General features: G+C 37.1%; 1 protein-coding gene across 11 annotated transcripts in view; it reads left to right on the forward strand.

Annotated features, from left to right (window-relative positions):
* The window catches only part of Nbeal1 (neurobeachin like 1), a 260021-nt gene that overhangs the window by 208294 nt on the left and 26283 nt on the right, over positions 1 to 25444 (forward strand). For all 11 annotated transcript variants that reach the window (XR_003851600.1, XR_003851601.1, XM_029569970.1 and 8 more), the window contains 7 exons: positions 5045 to 5162; positions 6146 to 6243; positions 12498 to 12614; positions 17753 to 17842; positions 19453 to 19562; positions 21299 to 21471; positions 22785 to 22879. Coding sequence is in view for 9 of the 11 variants with exons in the window: in XM_029569970.1 (XP_029425830.1) it covers positions 5045 to 5162; positions 6146 to 6243; positions 12498 to 12614; positions 17753 to 17842; positions 19453 to 19562; positions 21299 to 21471; positions 22785 to 22879 (801 nt within the window). In the remaining 2 variants the exon portion in view is untranslated. The remainder of the gene's footprint in view (positions 1 to 5044; positions 5163 to 6145; positions 6244 to 12497; positions 12615 to 17752; positions 17843 to 19452; positions 19563 to 21298; positions 21472 to 22784; positions 22880 to 25444) is intronic.

The following is a 25444-nucleotide window of genomic DNA, read 5'->3' on the forward strand; positions in this document are numbered from 1 at the left end:
AAAAAATTCTACCCCAAAAGTCCTAGATATTATTAACACGTTCATTAAAGTGGCAGGTTACAAAATTAACCTACAAAAGTATAGCCTTTCTATGTACCAGTAACAAGCAAGCAGAGAAAGAGCATCCTTCACAATAGCTGCAAAAAAAAAAAAAAAATCTCGGAGTAAACCTACCAAAGATGTTAAAGAGCTCTACAATGAAAATTTTAAATCTTTAAAGAAAAAAATTTCAAGAAGACATCAGAAGATGGAAGGACCTCCCATGCTCATGAATTAGAAGAATTAATATTGTGAAAATGACCGTCCTACCAAAAGTCATATATAGATTCTACATAGTGCCAATCAAAATCCCCATGACATTTTTCATGGAATTGGAAAAAGCCATCCTAAGATTCATATGGAAGTACAAAAGACCTTGGATACCCAAAACAACCCTGAGCACTAAGAACAATGCTGGGGGGATTACTATACCAGATTTTAAGCTTTATTACAGAGCTATAGTCATAAAAACAACATGGTACTGGCACAAAAAATAGACCCATAGATGATGGAACAAAATTGAAGACCCAGATATGACCAAATGCAATTTCAGCCACCTGATATTTGACAAAGGGGCCAAGAACATGAACTGGAGGAAAGACAGCATGTTCAGCAAATGTTGTTGGCAAAACTGGATCTCCACTTGTAGAAGAATGAAACTAAACCCCTCTCTTTCAGTGTGCACAAAAGTCAATTGCAAATGGCTCAAAGATCTCAATGTAAAACCTGAAACTCTGAAACTATTAGAAGAAAACTTTGGGAAAACCCTACAAGGTATAGGCGTAGGAAAGGATTTTCTAATCCGGATATCAATTCCTCAGGAAGCAAGGGCAAGAATTCACAAATGGGACCTCAGTAAACTAAAAAGCTTCTGTACATCTGTCACGGTGCAGTGACCACAGTTCAAGCCTGAAGAGCTTGGGGACCCTGATGGATAGAAATCAGGATGCAGGGAATACAGAGGTCTATGTGCCAATGCATGTTTATTGTGAACTAAAGCAAGCTTATATAGGAATCAGATCTCGAGTAACCAAGGAATAACTAAGGATACATCACTAAACAGAAAGTAACCAAGGAATAACCAAGGATTCATTGTGTTACCACCAAGAATAAGTTACTTCACCAATCGAAACTCACATAACGTTTACAGCATCCAAGATTCAGCTACATAATATTTATAATATCTTAGATATAAGGTGTACTGTTTGTGATTACTCTTAGCAACTACTATCATTCATTATTTCTGTATAGAAACCAAGCTAAGGGTGCTGAGAAACTCCGGTGCCCATAAACTGAAACAGAACTCTTCCGTTATGTTTCCAAGACTGCTACTTAATCAGGGAAGCATAGCCTGTCAACTCAGACCACAGAAGCAAAGAGCAGAGAAACTCCCAGGATGGAAGCGTTCTTTCTCCAATGCTAAAGTTAAGGCAAGCTGCCACATCCTAATGCAGCAATGGCTGTGCCCATAATAATAGTAGCTCCCAAATACATCAAAGGAGACAACCAAGGAAGCAAACAGAAAACCCACAGAATGGGAGAAAATCTTCACCAGTGACACATCCAACAGAGGTTTAATAACGAGAATTTATAACGAACTCAAAAAACAGAACCAAGACATGAAGCAACCCAATTAAAAGATGGACTAAGGAGCTGAACAGAGAATTCTCAAAAGAAGAAGTAAAGATGGCTATTAAACATCTTAAAAGATGTTCAACATCACTAATAATTAGGGAAATGTAAATTAAAATCACTTTAAGATTTCATCTTACCCTGGTCAGACTGGCTAATATCAAGAGATCAAATGATAGCAAACTTCGGAGAGGATATGGGGAAAGGGGAACACTCATCCACAGCTGGTGGGGCTGCAAACTGGTTCAACCACTATGGAAAGCAGTGCGGAGAACTCTTAAAAAACTACAAATGAACCTACCATTTGATCCAGTTATGCCACTCCTTGGCATATACCCAAAGAACTCATCCCATTGCAGAGACACTTGTACATCCATGTTTGTTGCTGCTCTTTTCACAATAGCTAAGAGATGGAAGCAACCTAAGTGTCCCTTAATTGATGAGTGGATAATGAAAATGTGGTTCATTTAAGGTTCATATTTACAATGGGGTTTTACTCAGCACAAAAGAAGATGAAATCATTAAATTTGCAGGTAAATGGATGGAACTAGAAACTTTTACACTAAGTGAAGTAATACAGACTCAGAAAAACAAATGATGTATGTTCTCCATCATATGTGGATCCTAGCACCAAATACTTTTAAATTCCAGATCTTTTTAATAAGATGATGCTATACAGCAATCCCTTCTGCATGAAATAAATGCTATCATCACGACTTCAGCTCAGCCTTATCACTAAACATTTTCACAATTGGGCTTGTTGATGGCTGTGCTCATTCGTTAAAGGAGGGCCAAGCGTGGTCATTGGATGCTCACCAGATTATCCCGGCACTCTTCCCAGTCAAATGTGTATAATTTGAACCTAAACTGTAGGAGAAGGGTATTAGTAAGGGAGAAAGGGTGGAAATGGGGGCACCTTAAGTGGGATAACCATGATGGAGGGGTGAGACAGTGTGAGAGATAAACAATGCCTAGCTAGTTTTGAAAACCAGAGGGAACCATATTACTTCTACAACCTACTGACAAATTATACATAGCAGATCAAGAAATATATGTCTAGGTAAGGTTTATTTGAGAACAACTGGTCTTTGCCCAAGAGCTATCTACATGACACACAATAATTACAAATACCAGACTGGTTGAACTAACATTCTTGGGTGTTTAACAGACATACTTTGAGGTCTGTAATAATTTGGTCAGAGGGACATAAAGGACACTTTTTGCTCCTTGCCCTCCTAGGTCGACTAGTTCCAGGGGACTATGAGCGTCTCTCAAAATGTTCTATAATGATAGTAGGTCACCTGTCCTCTTGATCAAGGAGGCCGAGGAGACCCCACCAAGCGAAGCCAACCATGGTCGAACAGGAACTTTGACTTATCTTCACATAGGCAGAACTTGTAAAAGAAAGGCACCAGGGGCTCCTCCCAAGCCCATGTGACCCCTGAGGAGCAGATTCTCAAATGACCTTAAGAGTAAAAATAAATCGGTTTATCTGGACCAACTGTATGTCCTTAAACACCCAAAAGGAAAGTATAACCAAAGATTAAAGGGGCCAATATAATTTCATAAGAGTCCATGTGTATAGCTAAAGGGTACATAACAAGCAACAATGCCAGACAGGTGAAACCTTCTTTTGAGTTGTTGGGCAGGGTGGTCAAAGGGATCCCCAGATAGTAACCCAGCACCGAACTGGGAAAATGAACAGCAGACCCCAATCTTATCCAAAGGAATATTGACAATTGATTGCTGCTAGATGAGGAACAGCTGACATTCCTAAAACAAAGACCTCTAGACAAGCTGACTAGATTCACCAGAAGGGCAATTTGTGGGGAATGGCTGGGGGTGCCGATAACACAGAAGATAGTAGCAGGGATATCAGAGTATAAGGGCTCTAGTCGGGGGAGGGAGACTATGGGAGGGTGCTACCTGGGAAGTGGGTGTATAAATAAAAAAAGAAAAAAGAAAAAAAATTCTTCAAAGCATAAAATTTTGGTCCTTAATAATTAGTATATGTGAAAAACAATACCATTGAAATCTACATGATGACTATATCCATCCTCAGATGCCAAGGAGCTCAGAAAGTAACCAACTGTGACTAGTAATAATCAGATATATAGAGATTAGAAACGCATGTACATCTTAGTGTCAATTGTATTAAAAATGAATTTTTCTATATGAAACTATTTTAATAATGAAATGGAGATCTTTTTAAAATTTAAAACCTCATTTAATTTTATGTCCTATAGGGTTTAGACAGCATACAATATTGTTTAACTGTATTAATTCAACTATATACTTAAAAATTTACAGCAAATTTTGAAAGAGATGCATCTTAGATCTCAAAATTGTTATTGAATATATCAATGCTGTTGTAATGAAATGCCTCTTCTAATCATATGGTTATGAAATAAATAATTTAAAAAAAATTACAGCCATCTTTGAAAAAGATGTATCCTTGCTCCGGAATGTGTTACTATGTAGACCAAGCTGGCCTTGAACTCACGAAGACCTGCCTGCCTCTGCCTTCCAAGTGCTGGTATTAAAGGTGTTCGCCACCACACCTGGCTATTGGAAAATTTTTATCTTTTAGTCTGAATTAATATAGTTCCTTTTAAAATGTTGAATTTCCCAACAGTGTTGAAAAAAAGCCAATCCACATTTCTTTACAAAATGGTTTCTTTTCTACTTTAGGCCAAATAGGAGGCACTAAAGAAAAATGCCTTTAAGATTCTTTCTCTCTTTTGTATGTGCCTAAAAAGCCCAACATGAACATCCTTAACAAATTCTTTATTAACCAAACCTTTGAAAACTTTTGCCTGAAGCTTCTTTTTAATGTTGCTGTTCTGATTTGATCATTGTCTTAGGTCATTTCTCGTTTTGAGAGTCTTGGCTCTGGAGAGATTCTGGGAATGAAAAATGGTTTTCTTCAAACCCCACCAAACCTGCTTCTTCCATTTTTTGTTCCCCTACCCAGTGTACTTTCATTGTTTACTTGATTTTATTTCTTGTAATAGTTGTCTAAAACTTTTCAATTCAACAGAAATTGTACCACAAAGATACATTGTAGATTTTGGGATTGTTATTAGCTTATTTGTGTTGTTTTCTTTATCCAGAAGTGAGGAAATACATATGTAAGGATTAGTAAATATCACAATCTATATTTTAATATATATGAATAGTAAATATGTATAGTAAATACTAAATGTTTGGTATGATTTTGAGAGAATTACATAAAATCAGAAAGATTTGTCTACAGAAATCTTTCATTTGCTCTTACTCTTTTAAAAAAAACATAAATTTGTATTGTTGTTGGAGGGTGCTTAAATTATAGTTGGAAGGTCATTCATTAATTATTAAATTGCTCTTTTTCTAGGAGTCTGAATATGTTTCTGCTCATCTTCATGAATGGATAGATCTAATTTTTGGTTACAAACAGAGAGGGCCAGCTGCAGTGGAGGCACTCAATGTCTTCTATTACTGTAGTTATGAAGGTATAAATCTATATTATTTTTCTCTTATAATACTTAAATAGAATTTAGTGTTTATCCAATAATACTTAGTATTTGAGTCTAAGTATTTAATCTAGGAAAGATTACATTAACAAAATAACTTTCCACTTAGAAGATCAATAAAGTGCTTCTTTTTCTTTTTTGCTTATAATGGTATATTTATATGCAAATCTAATTATAAATGCCAATTATTGGTGTCAGAAGATTTGATATCCAGTATATGTGTCCTATTTAATTAAGTCTTACATTGAATATTACAAATTAGATTGTTGGCATACTTTGAAAGAAGGCATTTTGAATTACCAATAATAAGTTCTTCTAATAACACTCAGTATTGAGACTTTTCTGATGGCTTTTGGCTGAAATGTATTCCCTCTTTTCAATTTGGTATGCATGTGTGTCTATGTATGTATGTGATATTTGTGAGTACCTGTTTGTGTATCTACAGGTGTGTTGATATTAGGTGTGTCTTCCTCAGTCGTTTTTTTTGCCTTACTTGTTTTTTTGTTTCATGTTTCACCTGCATTTTTGTAAGTGTACCTTTGTCATGCAGTGCCATTGGAGGCCATAAGAGGACATCAGATCCCCTGGAACAAGAATTATGGACAGGTTTTAGCTGCTGCATGGTTGCTGGCAACTGAACCTAGGTCCCCTGCAAGAGTAACCAGCGCTCTTAACCACTAAGCCATCTCTCCAGCGCTCCTCCACCTTATTTTTTGAGACAGGATCTCTCACCTGTACCCATACACATATGTACATACAAAAACACATACATGTAGACAAATAAAAAGTAAAATATTTAATGTTTGAAGATTTAGTGGTTTTTAGGAAACTAATTTGTGGTGTTATAAATTGAAGACTAAAATGTTTTGTTTAAATATATTAATCTGTCCTTTGTATAAATCAGTAACGAAGTATACTGGTTTGTTTTTACTTTATAGTGATTTGGTTACTTCTTGTTTTAGGTGCTGTGGATCTTGATGCCTTAACAGATGAAAAGGAAAGAAAAGCCTTAGAAGGGATGATTAATAATTTTGGACAAACACCTTGTCAGCTGTTAAAGGTAAATTATATGTTATTGACAACTTAAGTTTAGAATTAGGGCTGGAGAGTTGGCTCAGCGGTTAAAAGCACTGGCTTCTCTTGCAGAGGACCCATGGATTCAATTCGCAGCACCTACATGATGGCTAATAACCGTCTTTAACTCCAGTTTCAGGGGATCTGATGCCCTCCTCTGGCCTTTGCAGGCATTACATGACACGGGTGCACTTGCATATATGCAGGCATTATATTCATCCACATAAAATAAAAATGATAAAGAAAATTTTTAAAAAAAAAAAACAAGTTTAGGAGCTGGAGAGATGACTCAGTGGTTAAGAGGACCAGCTGTGTATGAACGTATTGCCTGCATGTGTGTAAGTGCACCAGTGTTGTGCAGTGCCATGGGAGGTCAGAAGAGGGAATTGGATCCCCTGGAACTGGAGTTATAGACGGTTGTTAGCTGCCATGTGGGTGCTGGGAATCGAACCTGGGGCCTCTGCAAGGAGCAGCCTCTGGCCTTAACTTCTGAACCATCTCTCCAGCCCCAAGGATGACATCTTAAAAAAATAAAATTCACTAATGTAAAACTTTTTGCTAAGCGTGTTCGGTGCTCTCTCTATGATTCCCAGCAAGGGGAGAGAGGGTGATCCCACTTATACAGCCAATTACTCACAAATCACTGAAGGATTTATATTTACTCAGAAAGTCAATCATTTTTTATTTCTCTAAGTACATATACACGTGTGTGGGTGCACATGTGTAATTGTGGGGGACAGAAGTCAATATCAGGTGTCATTCTCAGCTGCTGTCTGCCTTGTTTTTTAAGACAGGGTCCCTCCCTCCCTCCCTCCCTCCCTTCCTCTCCCTCCTTGGGTTTACCCATTGGTCTAGGCTGACTCACCAGAGATCCCCATGAATCCTTCTCACCCCAGCTTCTTGTCATTGGGATTATAGAGGCACACCAGTCTGCTCAACTTTTTACATGGGTGCTGGGGATTAAATTCATGTCTTCATGCTTGTACAGAAAACAGTTTACTTACTGAACTATTGCCCCAGCTTTATATTTCTGAAAGAATAAGAACTGAATAGCAGAACCAGGTGTGGTGGCATACACCTTTAACTCCAGCACCTAGGAGGTAGAGGCAGGCAGACCTCTGTGAGATTGAGGCCAGCCTGATCTACAGAGTGAGTTCCAGGCCAGCTGGGGCTACAGGGAGTCCTTGTCTCAAGGGAAAAAAAATGAATAGCAAATAAAATACAGTGTGTTGTTATTACTATCCTTATGTTAAAACTCCTGTGTATAAAACTTTTAGTTGCTGAAATCATCCAAGAAAGACACTATCCAGAGTCTAATCCCAGTTCTAAGAATTTAACTATAAAATATGTGCAGTATAGAATCAAGTTATTAAATATTGTATGTATCTTTTCTCATACTGATATTTGAAGTTAAATTGTTACCTACTTAATTGCCACAGGTTCTTGAAAGTCAGTCTAATATTTTAGAAGCGGTCTTTATCTTTATTAACATGAATTTAAGTATAAGAAATAAATAATAATATCCCATTTATTAAGTACTTAATTTCTTATTTAATCACTCTGTGAAATTTTTCCCTAACTTTTACAGTAAAGATCCAGTTATCTTCATTTTTTTGAAATGATAAAGCCATATCCAGGGAAATACCTCAGCAGTAAAAGAGCATTTGCCAAACAAGCCTGATAATCCTGCGTTCCATCTACAAAACACACACACACACACACACACACACACACACATACACACACACAGAAACACAACCTGATGTGGAGAATAAGTTTTGAAATCCCAGCAATCCTGTGGGGAGATGAGAGGTGAGGCAGGAGAATTGATTAGATGTAGGATGGCCAGCTAGCCTCGAGTACACAGAACAACAGCAGAAACAATAGAGTGCCTACCTCAGAAGAAGGTGGAAGAAGATAACTGAATCCCCCAAAGTGCCCTCTGACCTCCATCCTCTCACACATATACAGGACATAGATAGATAGATAGATAGATAGATAGATAGATAGATAGATAGATAGATAGATAGATAGATAGATGATAAAATATTAGGGGTAATGAGATGACTCAGTGGATAAAAGAGCTTGCTATGCAAACTTTACAACCTGAGTTCAGTTCCTATAACCTACAGTGGAAGGTGACTCCACACAGTTGTTCTCTGACCTTCCCTTGTGCACCATAGCACATGCATACTCATGCTCTTATATGTAATACATACAGACACAATAATAAATAAAATACAAAAATTGATAACAGGGCTGGTGAGATGGCTCAGCAGGTAAAGGTGTTTACCATGTGAGCTTGGTGACCCGAGTTCAATTCCCTGGACCCACAGAAAGGCTGAAGGAAAAAACTGACTTGACAGAGTTATCCTGATTTCCACAAGTGTGCAGTGGCATGTGCATGCTCTTCACACATCATGCACATAATAAATAAATAATTTAAAAATAAGTAAAGCTGGTGGGGTGGTGCACACCTAGAGGCAGGGTGGATCTCTGTGAGATCAAGGTCAGCCTGATCTACCTAGTGAATTTCAGGCCACCCAGGGCTGTATAGTGAAACTCTATCCCTAAATAAATAAATAGGTAAATAAATAAATAAATAAATAAATAAATAAATAATAAATAAATATTAGACGACAAAACCAAGCCTTACAGAAATCCCTAGCATATGATGCCTTAGCAAAATTACTTTTTATACATTTACAAAACTGGAAAATGATTGGGTTATGTTTCATATGCATGACTAACTTTAAAATCTTTCTACCAACCTGTTTCCTCTGAATTAGTTGTTGAAAGTCCTGCACTTAAACTGTATCTCTTGGGGCTTGAGAGAAAGTTCAGTGGTTAAGATCACGAAATCCCTAGCATATGATGCCTTAGCAAAATTACTTTTTATACATTTACAAAACTGGAAAATGATTGGGTTATGTTTCATATGCATGACTAACTTTAAAATCTTTCTACCAACCTGTTTCCTCTGAATTAGTTGTTGAAAGTCCTGCACTTAAACTGTATCTCTTGGGGCTTGAGAGAAAGTTCAGTGGTTAAGATCACTGACTTCTCTTGCAGAGAACCTGGGTTCAATTCCCAGCACCCACATGGTGGAAAACAACCATCTGTAACTTCAGTTGTAGGGGAAAAATTATTTTTAAAATAATCAACTGGGGGCTGGAGACATGGCTCAGTGGTTAAGAACACTGTTTGTTCTTCCAGAAGACCTGGGTTCGAATCCCAGTACCCACATGGCAGCTAACAACTATCCATAACTCCAATTCCAGGGGATCCCACAGCCTCTTCATTCCTCTGCGGGCATTGCACGACATGGATGCACTTACCTTCATGCAGGCAATACACTCATACACATAAAATAAAAATAATAAGTAAAATATTTTTTAAAAAATAAAATAATAAACTGCATCTCTTTTTGTATGTTCTTCTGAGCCTTTATTTAAAGCTTAATTATTATACTTTTTGCCTTAATATATGTTTATTCTTTTGCTTCAATTATATGTTAAAGGTAGCAACCTTAATCATTTTTACAGCAATAGTACATATTTCTAAGCTTGATTTTATAGCAGTACTTTTGTCAGTTTAACTTTTAAACTAAGTTTTATAATTTCTGCTATTTCTTTGCTATAATTTACTTGGAACTTCCAAGTTGATTTTTGCATGGCATCATATGTGAAATTTTTTAAATTCCTTTCCTTCCAGTAAGTCAGACAGTAGTAGTACACAACTGAAATTTCTGCACTCAGGAGGATTCAGCAGGAGAATCTTGAGTTCAGAGTCACTTTAGGCTATATGGAGAGTTTGAACCTAGTCTGGGCTATATAGTAAGGTCATCTCTCATACACTGAAAAAAGAAGGGGAAAAAAAAAAAAAAAGCCAACCCTGATGGTGCAAACTTGTAATTCTCTCCACTTAGGAAGTTAAAGCAGAGGATTGCAAGTTCAAGACCTGCCTGAGCTATGGAGTGAGTTCAAGAGTAGTCTAGGCAACTTAGTGAGACCCTGTTTCAAAGTGAAAATTTTCAAAAGGACTGGAGATGCAGCTTCATGGAAGATAGATTTCTTGCTCTAGGTTCAGACAGCATGATAAAACAGAGGGGGTTCTTTGTAGGTTCTGAAATACAACCTTTAGTTTTTTATCAGCTTTACTTTTTAAATTTTATAAGAATAGTGCTAATTTATTTGGAGTGGTGGGTGGTGTTCCTGAACATGTGTCCTTGAGTTTGTGGAGGCCAGAGGACAATGATAAATTTCTCTGGCATTCTCTGCCTTTTTGAGGGACAAGATCTTTTACTGACCTGGAACTTGTCAAGTAGGATAGGCTGACTCAGGCAAACCAGCAAGTGCTAGGGATTTATCTCTACCTCCCCAGCTCTGAGATTACAGGCATGCACCACTATACCTGGCCTGTTTATAAACGTGGGTTCTAGGAGTCAGTTCAAGTACTTGTGGTTGCCACTAGACAAGCATCAACTCCAGTGCCCCAACTCAAATACTACTTTTTGTTGTAATTTAAAAAAAGTATAGAGATAGCTGAGCATGGTGATGCACACCTTTGATCCCAGCACCTAGGTGGCAAAGGCAGGGTTATCTCTGAGTTTGAGGCCAGTCTGGTCTACCCAGTGAGTTCTGGGCTCCTGGGGCTGCAAGGAGACTCTGTCACAAGGGGAAAAAAAACAAACAACAACAACAAAAAACTTAATGGGAGCCACACATTTAAGTACTTTGGGTGTTTCATCTGTTGCCTATAATCTAATATTTTGTGATAAGAATAAAAGACTATCCACCTTTTGTTTGTTTTTGCTTTTGTTTGAGGCAAAGTCTTGTTTTGTAAAGCACACTGTCCTGGAACTTTCAGTATAGCTCAGACTGGCTTCAAACTCAAATTCTTCCTGCCTCAGTCTCATAAGAACTAGGATTATAGGTGTATGCTGCTATACCTGTCAAGACCCTTTAAAAAGACTTCTGTATATTAATTGTGCCTTTGGATTATTATTAATATACTTAATATGTTATCAATATATTTAATTAACCATATTAATATTCTTAATTCCGTGTCTCTGACATGAAAGTTGAGAAATAATGTGCCATAACCCATATGTACACACAAAATAAATAAATAAAATGTAATAATTTTTTTTTCCTAAAAAAGATTCCAGAGGTATAGAGATGGCTCAACCATTAAGAGCACTTGCCGAGGACTGATGTTCAGTTCCCAGCATCCACATAGTGGCTAACAATCCTCAGTAGCTCCAGCCCCAGGGAATCCAATGCCCTCTTCTGGCCTTGGAGAACTTTTCTCGCATGGGTGCACTTATATACATGTAGGCAAAACACTCATACACATAAAAATAAATTTTAAAAACTTAAAAGAGTTATATAGGCCAGGCATGGTGGCGCACACCTTTAATCCCAGCACTTGGGAGGCAGAGGCATGTGGATCTCTGTGAGTTTGAGGCCACTAGGGCTACAGGGAGACCCTGACTCAAAAAGACCAAAAAAAAAAAAAACTATATAAAAATATTCCTATAGCCTAAATGTGAAACACTGGTCATAAACAACTAATGAATACTAAAATAACAAACGAATCCTAAATTATGAAGGAGCATGGTAAAAATTAATTGTGACTTGAAAATTTGAGAGATATTAGTAAGGAAAAGCTGTGAATTAGAAGTAGGATTTTCATAGTACTCTAGTTACTTTTCAGTTGCTGTAATAAAACACTGACTGAAACCAACTTTAGGAGGAAAGGGTTTATTTGGCTTACAGTTTACAGTCCGTTTTTGAGGGATGCCAGAGCAAGAGCTGGAGGCAGGAACTGAAGCACAGACCCTGAAAGAATGCTGCTTACTGATTTGCTCCGCATAGCTTGTTCAGTTAACTTTTTTATGTTGCACAGGCCCACCTGTCCAGGGTTGACACTGCCAACAATGGACTAGGCACGCCTACAGCAATCATGAATAAAACAGATGTCCCACAGACATGCCCTCAGGCCAGGAAGTTTCTCAAATGAGGTTCCCTCTTCCCAAGTGATGCTAGTTTGTGTCAAGTTGACAAAAAACTAATCAGCACACATAGATGAGGATGGTAAATTTTCTGTTGGGACTAGGCTAAGCCATGGCCTGGAGTTGTTAACAGTGTATAATATGCATTCTCTTGTAGCACAGAGTGTGTCTTAAGGAACATAGAGATGTTTTCATGTAACTGAAATTTTAAAATTATTTTGAAGGAACCACACCCTCCTAGATTATCAGCAGAAGCAGCTGTACAGAAGCAGACCAAAACAGACACTTCTACCCTAAACCTCTTTCAACACCTCCCTGAACTGAAGTCATTCTTTATAGAGGTAATTTACAATTTGTAATATCAAAGTGTTTTCTCCAATTCTATGTACTTTATTTTATTTTATTTTATTTTGTGTGTGTATATGTATGTATTATGTGCACATACACATGTGTGTGGGAGTGTAGAGGCCAGAGATCAACCTCGTGCATCTTCCTTTATCATTTTCCACCTTATTTTTTTTTTCACTGAACCTAAAACTTGCTGTTTTGGCTAAGCTGACTGACCGATGATCCCTAGACATTTACCCATCTTGCCACGTGCCTTCCCAGCATCAGTGCTGTGGTTACAGGTGCGCGTTACCCAAATCAGCTGTGGATGCTGGGGATCCACATTCAAGTTATGTGCTTTACTGATGATGCCAGCTCTTCAGTATGATTTATTCAATTTTTAATGGAGGAGAAATATTGTGCTATTTAGTTTAAAAGAGTAAAAGTATAATCTGTCTTGGATTTTTTTAAATACTATTTTTATTTTATGTGGATGTGTGTATTGCCTGCATGTAGGTAAGTGCAACCTGTGTCATGAAATTCCCACAGAGGACGAAGAGGCTGTTGGATCCTCTGGTACTGCAGTTATGGACAGTTGTTAGCTGCCGGGTGGGTGCTGGGATTCAAACCCAGGTCTTCTGTAAGAACAGCCAGTGTTCTTAACCCCTGAGGCATCTCTCCAGCTCTTGTCTTGGATATTTTAAAAGATTTATATATTTTTCATTTATGTGAATGTATGTGTGCCTGCATAAGTTTATGTTCATCTGAGTGCCAGTTGAGGCCAGAAGAGGGTGTCTGATCCCCTGGAACTATAGTTACAGGTGGTTGTGAGACACCTAAACTTGGGTCCTCTGCAAGAGCAGCAAGTGCTTTTTAGAAAATTTTCAGTTGCGATTTTGTACATTTCATACAATAGTTCTTAATCAAATTTAGAGCCCCTCCCCCATCCATGCCCCCCCACCTCCCCCCATCGAACCTCATCCATTTCACCATACTTGCTAAGTCCTATCCAGTCAAGCATCTGTACCCAGTTGTCCTTCAGTGCAAATTCATCCACTGGAGTCTAGTCATCCCATCTAGAGATTGTAAGTGAGGTCTACTCTCCCTCACCCAGCAGTTATCAGTCTTCCATCAGTTCCCAAATGAGGGTCGGCCTGCCACCCATTTCCCTCGTTCCATTCTGGGTCCTTGTCTGATTGAGTTGGCATGGGTCCTATGCTCAGTGCCACCATTGCTACAAGTCACATGTACAAGCTTCCAATGGCCTGAAAGCCTCTGTTTCCCTGTGTTCATAAACCAACCCTGGCTCTTAAAGTCTTTCTTCCTCCTCTTCCAAAGTGGTCCCTGAGTCATGGATGGGTGAGATTTAATATAGGAATAGGAATCCTATTCAGGTACACACACTCTGCAGTCTCTTACTCTCTAAAATTTGACCACTTGTGGCCTTCTGTGTGCATTGCACTCAGTTGTATAAGGAAGCTTTACATACACACACACACACACACACACACACACACACACACACACACACATTCATGTGAATAAATGTTCTATGAGCCTTAGGTGTAGAGGTTCCACTGTAGATATGTCACCTAGGACTGGGCATCTCTCAGACATATATTCTCTGTCTCTATGTGTGGCCAGTTGTGGAACTCTGCAGTAGCCTCTATCAGTTACAAACAGAAGCTTCTTTTATGAGTGGTGTATGATATACTTATCTGTATATATAAGCATCCATATTTAGTATATATGGTAAGAAATTTCATTTGTCTAGAGATAAGACAGAGATAGGTTTTTCTCTAGGATCTATGACCTCTCCAGCCATGTGATTTGGCTGCGCTTTTAACCACTGAGCCTTCTTTGTGCCACCATACCCAGCTCCTGTCTTGGATTATAAAATCACTTTTATTGAAAGCTTTTTTTTGCAGCTGAGTAGTCTGAACTGTTCTCTTACCTTGTTCTCTTCTACTTCATGTCTTCCTGATAAGAAGGAGCAAATTACTTAATACAGAATATCTCGTGACAATTGCAATACTATGTAGAATGGTGATATTTTAATTGTTCTCAATTATAATGTCTGTTCAGCTATTAAATATGACCTATCAAATTGTTGATAGTATTAAAAGGAATAGTTAAGTGAAATATTAGTTAATGCTGTGACTGAAAAAGGATCTTCAAACTTAAATTTAACAATTCAAATGTTTAATCTGGGCCTGATGGTACACACCTTTAATCCCAGCACTAGGAAGGCTGAGATAGGCAGACCTCTGTGAGATAGAGACTAGCCTAGTAGACATAGTGAGCTCCAGGCAAACTGGGGCTACCAAAGAGACCCTGTCTTAAAGTATTTTATTTATTATTTTATGTGTATGAGTGTACTGCCTACACATGTGTAAGTGCATCCGTGTTGTGCAATGCCCACAGTGGTGAGAAGTCATTGTATTCTTCTGGAACTAGAGTTATGGACAGTTGTTAGCTGCCGTTTGGATGCTGAGACACTTACCTGGGTATTATGCAAAAGCAGCCAGTGCTCTTAACCCTTAACCATTGAGCCATCTCTCCAGCCCCCCCCATGATAATTTTTATGATTGTCAAAACAGTTATAGCTTTATTTACAAGGAGTTTGACTCCAATAAACAATGTTGAGGTGTCACTATATTTTAATCCAGATATATTTTCATTTATTCGTGAGAGCAGAAATTAATCTCTTTTTCTAGATTCATATTGACTGAATTTATTAATTGTTTAATAATACAAACTATATAATGTTGGTCATTTTCCAGACATACTCAAACCTATAATTCACAATATTTATAGAAATAGTACAAAGAAATGACAGTTAAGGCCTGGCAAAATCACTCAGTGGATAAGAATGCTGCTGTGGAAGCATAAGGACCTGAGTTCAAATTCCCAGGTAGCCAGGTATGCATGGCTGCATGTGCCTGTAACTCCAGTGTTGTGGACAATAGACAGGTGGATCCCAGGAGTTCACTTGCCAGCTAGCCTCACTGAAACTGTGAGCTTCCCGTTCACTGAAAAACACTGTCTTAAAGGAATAAGGTGAGGGCAATAAGGGACGAATACTCAATATTCCCAGGATATGTTAGGGGTCTCCAAGACAATCAACATATTCAGTGATTTGCAAGAAAACCTCACAGAATTTAACATTTATACTCAGGAGTAAGATTCATTACAGTGGAACATTAGAAAGCAGTATCAACAAAGGGGAAAAGGCACATAGGGAGGAGTCCAGAGGAGCCAGATACAAATGTTCCTTGATTCCCTTATTATGGAGTTGCATAGTTCACTTTTAATTCTCCTAATAATGAAATGTGAAAACAACTTTTTGTTCACCAGGAAAATTCATTAGCAACACAGTGTTCAAGGATGTAATTGGAGGCTGGTCACATATATATCCCTCTGTGTATCAGATACCAAAATTCCAAACTTAAGAAGAAATGTAGGGGTTCAGCATAAATCATCTCATTTTCACAGACAGAAGTATAATGAATCACCATTTGATAGATTCACATTTTTTAAAGGTGTTATTTATTTTTATGAGTGTTTTGCCTGCATATATGTATGTATACCCGTGTCGTATGTGACTGGTGCTTGCAGAGGCCAGAAGAATCACCATTTGATAGAATCACCATTTTTTAAAGGTGTTATTTATTTTTATGAGTGTTTTGCCTGCATATATGTATGTATACCCCATCTGTGCCTGATTCTCACGGAGGCCAGAAGAGCATATCAGAATCCCTGGAACTGAATTTATGGACTGTTTTGAACCTCCATGTGAGGGCTTGGAACAGAATCTTGGTCCTCTACAAGAACAGAAAGTACTCTGAACTTCTCAGTCATCTCTCCAACCCCATAGGAAAGTTTTATGGGAGCATAAGGAACTGCTTGCTAATCAAGGACTAAACTTGCAGGCAGGCTTTCTCAGGATATTCTCAGGCTATTGTGTGTAAAATGACCCATAAAACCCCTGTTTGATCCACAATCTGGTACAAAGTCGATACTGAGTTTATCATATGATGCTGATAGAACTACTTCCATCATCACTTATTTTGAACATTATTTTTATATTGTAATAAATTGAGAATTCCATCTGAAAATGCAGTGATGCATTTGTCCCCTTTTGTATGTACCATGTCATATGGTAACTTACCTTAAGAGCAGTGTCTCTAGCAAGATAAAGAGCACAATACATGTCCTTGGTTACTGACTTACTAGTCACTTTTCACCATTGTAGGTGTTTCTGTATACATGAATAGGAAGAGAGGGTCCTGTGTAGGTCATTTCTTTTTAGAAATTAAATGGTGAAGAATATGGAGGCAGCAGTGAAAACAAGGACTTAATAGATTCTTAGATACTACTTTCACTCAAATGCAAGTGATTCTTGATGAATTCACAATGTGAAGAGCAAAACACATTTATAATTTTGTAAATTATAATGAATTTTATAATTCATTTTAGTTCAATATATAATTCAATTTAGTTTTTATAAGCCTCTTAGAATAATATTTGCTGCATAATATATATCCAATCATGTTATTTACAGTAAATATTGGGTATCAGTTTGAACTATTGTCACATCAGAGAAATAAGTTCAAATTATTGTTCTTTTTCATATTGTAGTAAGATGATGGTAGTTGTTTCCTGAGAACTGTCTTTATTTTATGATTATAATATTTAACTCTCAGAAAATTCTGTTAAGAAAATGGATCTATTTTTTAATGTAAGCCCCAAAAGATTTTTTTTCTATAAAATATTACCAAATTTCCCATTTATTTGAGGAATATGTTCATATATAATCTGTATTTTCTACTTTATATTTGTGTCAGTATAAAAAAGGAAAAAGAGGTCATAAATCATTGTCTGTTTTAAATGATGGGTACCTCTTGAAATCTACATCTGCTTCACAGCAAAGTTCTGGAATAAAGGTAATGGGTTTCAGAAGTTTCAAGCATTCCATCCAGACATGGTATAGAATTCCTTTCCTGCATGCTACAGTAAATGATTACATGGTTAGATAGAGCAAAATGCTGTATCATAGGGATCATGCTTGTTTAACGAAAGAGAAATTTTCAGTAATTTGCACTTAATAAATATGAGCAGAACCAGCCACTAAACCTCTTTTATTTTATAGGGAATTAGTGATGGTATTCCACTATTAAAGGCCATCATCCCAAAAAATCAATCTCGTTCTTTTATGTCTCAAGGCAGCCCTGAGTTACTGGTAAGTTGATTTATACCTTTTCATAATGCTATGTCTGTATTCACTGTAATTTACAGAAAAGGGAATAAACTTTTTAAAAAAATCTTTATGTTTTATTTAGTATGTATATGTGCACATACACACTGTGGATGGGCCATCATGTACCTATGGAGGTTAGAGGACAACTTGTACAAGTCCGTTCTCTCCTTCAAACATATGGGTCCTCGAAATCAAACTCAGGTCCTCAGACTTCGTGGCAAGTGCATTTAACCCACTGAACCTTCTCACTGGCCCAGAAATAAACTTTTTAAAATAATATTTAAAAAATAGTTAAGAGGCTAAGAGTATGGCTCAGTGATGAAGTACCTGCTTAGTATGTGTGAGGCCCTAGTTCTACCAAAAATAAAGGAATAAATAATAATAACGGAGAAAAATTTTACAGATTTAATTTGATGCAATATAAAAATGTTTTCTCTATATATTGCTTTTATGTAATTACTGTAATTATAGCATGTATTTAGAAGAATAAATATACAAATATAACCAGGAAACTGTATACCAAAAAAACTCAGATGATGATATCTTGTATAATAATGATAATGGGAAATAATATAAATTTTATTAAGGCATATATCTGCAGCATTTTAATGAGTGTTTTACATGAATTTTTTAAAATTTGATCCCTCTAGCAGCCCTGTGAAGTAGGGAGTGTTATTTTCCTTCTAAGATAGGCAATTAAAACTCAAAAATAGGTTAGCCCAAATCATAGAGCTAGCAAATAAAGGATCTGGGTCTTGCACATGGACCAAAACTAGGTCTGCCTTATCCTAATTTTGTAACTTAGGCTTGATAAAAATGTAGTCTAGCACAGTGAACAGTAGAGATTCTTGAATTAGATTGCTTTTTATAATTATGTATATTTGCTTTATTAGAAAAAAGTCTAGAAATACATACAATAGTAATGATAGTATTTTTTCAATGATAGGAGTCTGTCATTTTCAATTTGAATATCTATTTTTTTAAGTTATCTAAATTGTGGGATGGATAACCTGTTGCTTTTATCATTAAGGGAGAAAAAAAACTTTTTATTTTCAAAATAAAAAACAGACCAGGCGTGATGGTGCACACCTTTAATCCTAGGGGCAGGCAGATCTCTCTGAGATTGAGGCCAACCTGGTCTCCATAGCAAGTTCCAGGCCTGCTGTGGCTACAGGGAGACTTTATCTCAAATCCCCCCCCCCAAAAAAGAAACCAGTCAAAATGAAAAACAAACTGTGACTATCATGTCAGGGGAGCTGTAACAGTCATCATAAATTGTACTGATTTATGGTCTAGATGATGTTTATGGTCACATTTTTATGCTAAAAGTTGACTTTCAATTTCCTTTTACTGCTATCTGCTTGCTAATAAACTTTGAGAAATGATAAGGCGAAATAATTTACTAAAGAAAGATAACTTTTCTTATAGTGAGATGTAAACAGCTTTTTCCATTTTAATTATTTTAAGGTGTAATGAGTTTTGTATGTCCTGCACTGTTCCCCAAATGATCAATGCCAGAATTTGTGAGCATCTGGTTATTCTTTACAGCTTTCTTTAATCTTTCATTTGAGTTTTCATGTACTCTTTTTCAGATAACAGTAAGCATGAGTTATGTTATTGGAACCCATGGATGGCTGCCTTATGACAGAAACATTTCTAACTACTTCACATTTATCAAGGATCAAACTGTGACAAATCTAAAGTAAGTAAATGGAACATTTAAGGCAAAATAGCCATGGCAGATACCTGATTACCAAGAAAAATAACTAAGTTGGTTCCTGTCATTTTGAAAGCAATGTTTTAAGACCCAGATTTTCTCTTTTCTCCCTTTCCCACCTGTTGTCTGCTTTTAAGTTATATCCTGACAATATTTGTTTCAGAAGACAAAGCTGAATTTTTATTTAGCAGCTATGGAATAAAAAATTCCCTTGGAGATAGTAAATTGTGATACCATTCTTTAGTATTTAGAAATAAACCTTGTATGTTTTAAGTAATAAGAATTTAATGGAAAGGCTGGAGAGATGATTGAGCAGTTAAGAGCATCAGCTGCTCTTGCAGAAGACCCGGATTCAATTCCCAGCACCCACACGGTGGCTAACAATCATTTGTAAGTCCAGTTCCAGAGGATCCTACTGCCTCTTCTGACCTCCACAGGCATTGCATGACACAGGTGCACTTGCATGCAGGCAATACACTCATACACATGAAATAAAAATAATAAATAAAATATTTTTTTAAAAAACAAACAAACAATTTAGAAGTTTGCAGAGTACCCTTAGTTCAGTTCCCAGTACCCATGTTGGATGGCTCACAACTACTTCTAACTCCAGTTCCAGGGGATTCAGTGCCCTCTTCTGGCCACTCTGGACACCTGTACTCATGTGCACACACACATAAATTAAAATTTTAAAAGTATTTTGTGCTTATTTTAGGTTTTTTTTTAATTCTTTTAAAAATATTTTATTTATTATTTTATCTGTAGAGTACATTGCCTGAATGTGGGATTGTGCACCTGTGTCATGCAATGCCTGCAGTGGGAACCTGGTTCCTCTGTCGAACCTGGGTCCTCTGCAAGAGCAGTCAGTGCTCTTAACCACTGAGCCATCTCCTCAGCCCCAATTATCTTAGTTTTTAAAATTTTCTACAAGTTATAACTTAAGGTGATGGTTCTCTTATTCTAGGTTGTCTTTTATTATAGTTTCTATATTTTTTCCTTGCCAAATAACAATCATATTGTATCTATTTGAAAACTAAAATTACTTGTTACTGCTTTATTCTTCAGTGGAATAAAATTCCACAAGATTAGATGATAATGGCCTTTTGCAAACTTACCACATGTAAAACTTGGTCTGTTTTTGGCACAAAGCATATTATCAGAAAATTAATATTGAATAATAAGGTTCTAATGCTGTGCTTTTTGAATTAACTCCCATTTTCTGTGCAAACACTGATGTGCAATTACTTATATCTCCCTCAAGAATTTAGTTTGTTTAAGCACCACGATATTTCCCTTGGAAGTAGTTAATGCCACCTGCTTGTTTTGTGGGATGCAGAACAGTTGCCATGACTTTTGTTGAATACATATTTATCTGATTTACCTCCGTTTAGCACCTTGTTTGGGAGATCTCTGTTTTTATTTCTAATTTCCTTTATTGTCTTTATCCTTGAGGCTGCTATTTACATCATGGACAATTTTATCAAGTTGCCAAGGTTGAAACCATTTTTACACCTTCACATACCTTAGCTTCCTTATGCTTAATTTTGAGACTATTTATTACGTATTTTATTTTATGAATAATGTGGAAAAATAAGATTTAAAAATTTTCATTTATTAATAAACATTTCAAATAGAAGTTTTAGGACTTTTTAAAGAGATATTTTTAGGTGATAACAAAGTAATCTCTTAAGGAAAAGTCTAATATTCGATTGTGCTTACAGAACTCAGCGTACTATGAATGGTCCTTTTGCCCCAGGGCTGGAAATCACTTCTAAGTTATTTGTAGTATCACATGATGCAAAGTTGCTCTTCAGTGCGGGACACTGGGATAATAGTATCCAAGTGATGTCACTTACAAAAGGCAAAATTGTCTCACATAACATCAGACATATGGGTAAGAATGAACTCTTTCCAAAAAAAATTGTTTTTCTATTTCTTTAACTCCTGATAAGAATGTTTAATGTATTGAGAGTACGTATACACAAGCACCGTATGAATTAAATATACCTTCTTAATGTATTGGAAGATAGTAAATCAGGTTTTATTTTTAAATTGAATGATAGACATAAGTATTTTATGACCAAATAATAATAAAATGTATAATTATTAAATAAGGCAACAATTACCTTATTACCATATTTTTAACAGCACATCATAAAAGATAAAATTGTAGAATGTAGATTAACCTGGTGCAGCTTAGTGTTTTAGTCTTAAGTATAGGAGTAAAACACTGAGTAGTTTTTTTTTCTAATAAACCTCCTAGGTAAAGTTAGTGGAATCTGCTCCTAGTTCTGTACCAGTGATTCCTAAGATATCACTTATTACAGCTTGTTACAGGTGCAGTTTAAGAAAATTGGTTTTTAGTTTGTGAATTTACAGCATAATATATATTGTTTTTCTTAAGGACACATTCAGTAAGATTGTAGTTTTCAATAAGAGGAAAATGTGAATGGGGTGAGAGAGAGCAGAGAAGTATAAAAATTACCTGGGATCCTTCCAAGCTCTCTGACATAACAAGATTCTAATAACCATTCTACATACCACACATCTACATTTTATTCCCCAAAATAGGTAGTCTCAAAGAAAACTCTCCTAGATGATTGTGGTACAGCAATTTCCTGTGTTACTCTCCTGATATTTTCCAGTGTCATTCCTACACCTCTCTTTTAGAATAACTGGTTTAGTAATTATTGTTTTATGTCAAGTGTGTGTGTGTGTGTGTGTGTGTGTGTATGTGTGTGTGTGTGTGTGTGTGTATGCCACATTTGTGTGGGTGCCCTTGGGGGCCAGAAGAAGGGTCTGATGCCTTGTAGCTGGAGTTACAGGTAGTTGTGGGCTGCCTGATGTGGGTGCTGGGAATTGAACTCAGGCACTCTGGAAGAGCAGCAGTGCTCCTCTTAACACTGAACCATCTCTCCAGCCCCAATTACTGTTTTTCATTTTGTATTACAATTAATTATTTTGTCTACACATGTGTGGGCTGTACCACAGCACATGTAGTGATTAGAGGACAACTTACAGAAGTCAGTTGTCTGGAGAGACTGAGGGGACTGGATGCAAGACATCAGGCTTGATGGCAGGTGCCTTCATACACTGATCCATCTTGCTGGCTATGATTTAATAATAATTTGAATATTGACTAAAATTACCTTTAAAGTTCTGTTTTGTCAAATCATACCCATTTCATTTTATTCCCTTTTCAAACAGATATTGTAACTTGCTTAGCTACAGATTACTGTGGAATACATTTGATTTCTGGCTCCAAAGATACTACATGTATGATATGGCAAATAGCACATCAGGTAATCACATATTTAATGTTCTTGGACCTTGGTAAGCTTTGACATGTTCTAAAAGGGTAATGAATTTGTCTCTGGCAGTGAATGACCTTTTGAGCATCTTTGTATTCTGTTTTCAGAGTTTTGTCCTATCTTAAAACACCACTTTTTCCATGTTTGTTGTCTGATTCATGGCTTTATTCTCTACTACTTGCAAAAATTCCTCCTTGTTAACTTCCCCTAATAAAATATTATTCCTTTTTAATTGTCATGATAGCACAATAATTTTCTTACTGTCCCTTTCTAATGGAACTGTAGAAATTACAGATTGAATTTTTTCATATATTTGATTACATTCTTATAATGATTGATTCAGAGTGTCTTTTTTTTGAGTTTCTAAGTTTTTTAACCTTGTTTAACAGACTATCTCCAACCCCAATTTTTCTACTTCTTATTTTTTCATGTAACAGCATTGATAATTTAAATTTTTTTATTAAATTTTTCTGTATTTTTAAAATATTTTATTTTTATTTTATGTGTATGAGTGTTTTGCTTGCATGTATGTAAGTACACTTTTGTCATGTAATGCCTGTGGAAGTCAGAAGAGGGCATCGGATCCCCTGGAACTTGAGTTATGGACAGGAATTTTCTGTATTTCATACAAGATGTCTTGATCATATTTAGACCCTCTTCCCTATCTGCAACCCTCATACCTTCCCCCACTGAATTTCATGCATTCTATCATATATGTTAAGGTCTATTGAGCCAAATTTGTTTCCCAAAATGTCCCCCAATGTGAGTCCATCCACTGGAACCTGGCCAGCCCATCTGTCGTCACTCTCTTAAAGAAGACCAACTCTCCTTTACCCCCAGCAGTGATCAGTTGCCAACTAGTAGTTCTCAGCTAAGATTGGAACGAACTTCTTACCCATTTTCCTACTTCTGTGCTGGATTTTCGTCTGGTTTGAGTTTGCCTGAGTATTGTATGTGCTGTTACTATTGCTGCAAGTTCATAAGAGCAAGTTCCCAGCTACCTGGAAAATTCTCATTTCCTTATGGTCATGTACCACCCCTGATATTCAGTCTTTCCACTTCCTCTTCTACAATAGTTCCTGAGTGCTGGATGGCAGAGGTTTACTATAGTAGTCCTATCCAGGGATGCACACTCTGCAGTTTCTTATTCTCTACATTTTGGCAGTTGTGGCTTTCTGTGTTAACCACCTTCTGTTGGATGAGGAAACTTCACTGGTGAGAGTTGAGAGATGCATTAATATTCTCTCTGCCTCCTGTTCCACTGTGTTCTCGGAGCCTTAGGTGTAGATGTCCAACATTGATAATATTTTTTATTTTATTATTTTTAATTTTTGTGTATGAGTGTATTGCCTGCATGTGTGTAAGTGCACCCATGTTGTGCAGTGCCCGCAGAGGTAAGAAGAAGGCATCAGATTCCCCTAGAACTGGAATTAAAGACAGTTGTTAGCTGCTATGTGTGTGCTAGGAATCGAGCCCAGGACCTCTGCAAGAGCAGTCAGTGTTCAAAGCCTCTGAGCCTGAGCCATCTCTCTAATCCCACATTATTGATACCTTTTTATTTTTTTTTCCGGTCTTTTTGAGACAGGGTCTCCCTGTAGCCCCAGCTGTCCTGGAACTCACTATGTAGACCAGGCTGTTCTTGAACTCACAGAAACTCACAGAGATCCACCTACCTCTGCCTCCCGAGTGCTGGGATTAAAAGCATTCGCTACCACGCCCGGCTAACATTGATACTTTTAAAATTTTTTTTATTATTTTTATTTTATGTGTATGCGTGTATTGCCTGCATGTAGGTGAGTGCACCCCTGTCGTGCAGTGCCCACGGAGGTCTGAAGAAGGCATCAGATTCCCCCAGAACTGGAGTTATGGAAAATTATTAGCTGCTATGTGTGTGCTAGGAATCGAACCCAGGACCTCTCTGCAAGAGCAGTTAGTGCTCTAAACCACTGAGCCATCTCTCCAGCCCCACAACATTGATACTTCAAAAAAAATTTTTTATATTCATATACATGCAGGCAATACACTCATACACATAAAATTAAAATAATAGGCCGGGCGTGGTGGTACACGCCTTTAATCCCAGCACTCCTCGGGAGGCAGAGGCATGTGGATCTCTGTGAGTTCAAGGCCAGCCTGGTCTACATAGTGACATAGTGAGTTCCAGGACAGCTGGGGCTACAGGGAGACCCTGTCTCAAAAAGACCAAAAAAAGAAAGAAAAAAAAAGACTGAAAATTAAAATAATAAATAAAATATTTTAGAAACAATTTTATTTATTGTTTTTATTTTATGTGTATGTGTATGCATGTACTGCCTGCATGTAGGTAAGTGCACCCGTGTTGTGCAATACCTGGAAGTCAGAAGAGGCTGTCAGATCCCCTGGGACTGAAGTTAGGAACAGTTGCCTTGTGGGTGCAGAGATTCAAACCCGGGTCTTCATCCAGTGTTCTTAACCGCTGAGCCATCTTTCCAGCCCCAACATTGATCATTTTTAATGCATGTTTTATAAGACTTGCCAGGCATGGTGGCAGCATGCCTTTAATCCCCGCATCCACAG

The sequence above is a fragment of the Nannospalax galili genome, unplaced genomic scaffold, assembly GCF_000622305.1.
Source record: "Nannospalax galili isolate Female #2095 unplaced genomic scaffold, S.galili_v1.0 scaffold281, whole genome shotgun sequence".
NCBI classification, from domain to species: Eukaryota; Metazoa; Chordata; class Mammalia; order Rodentia; family Spalacidae; genus Nannospalax; species Nannospalax galili.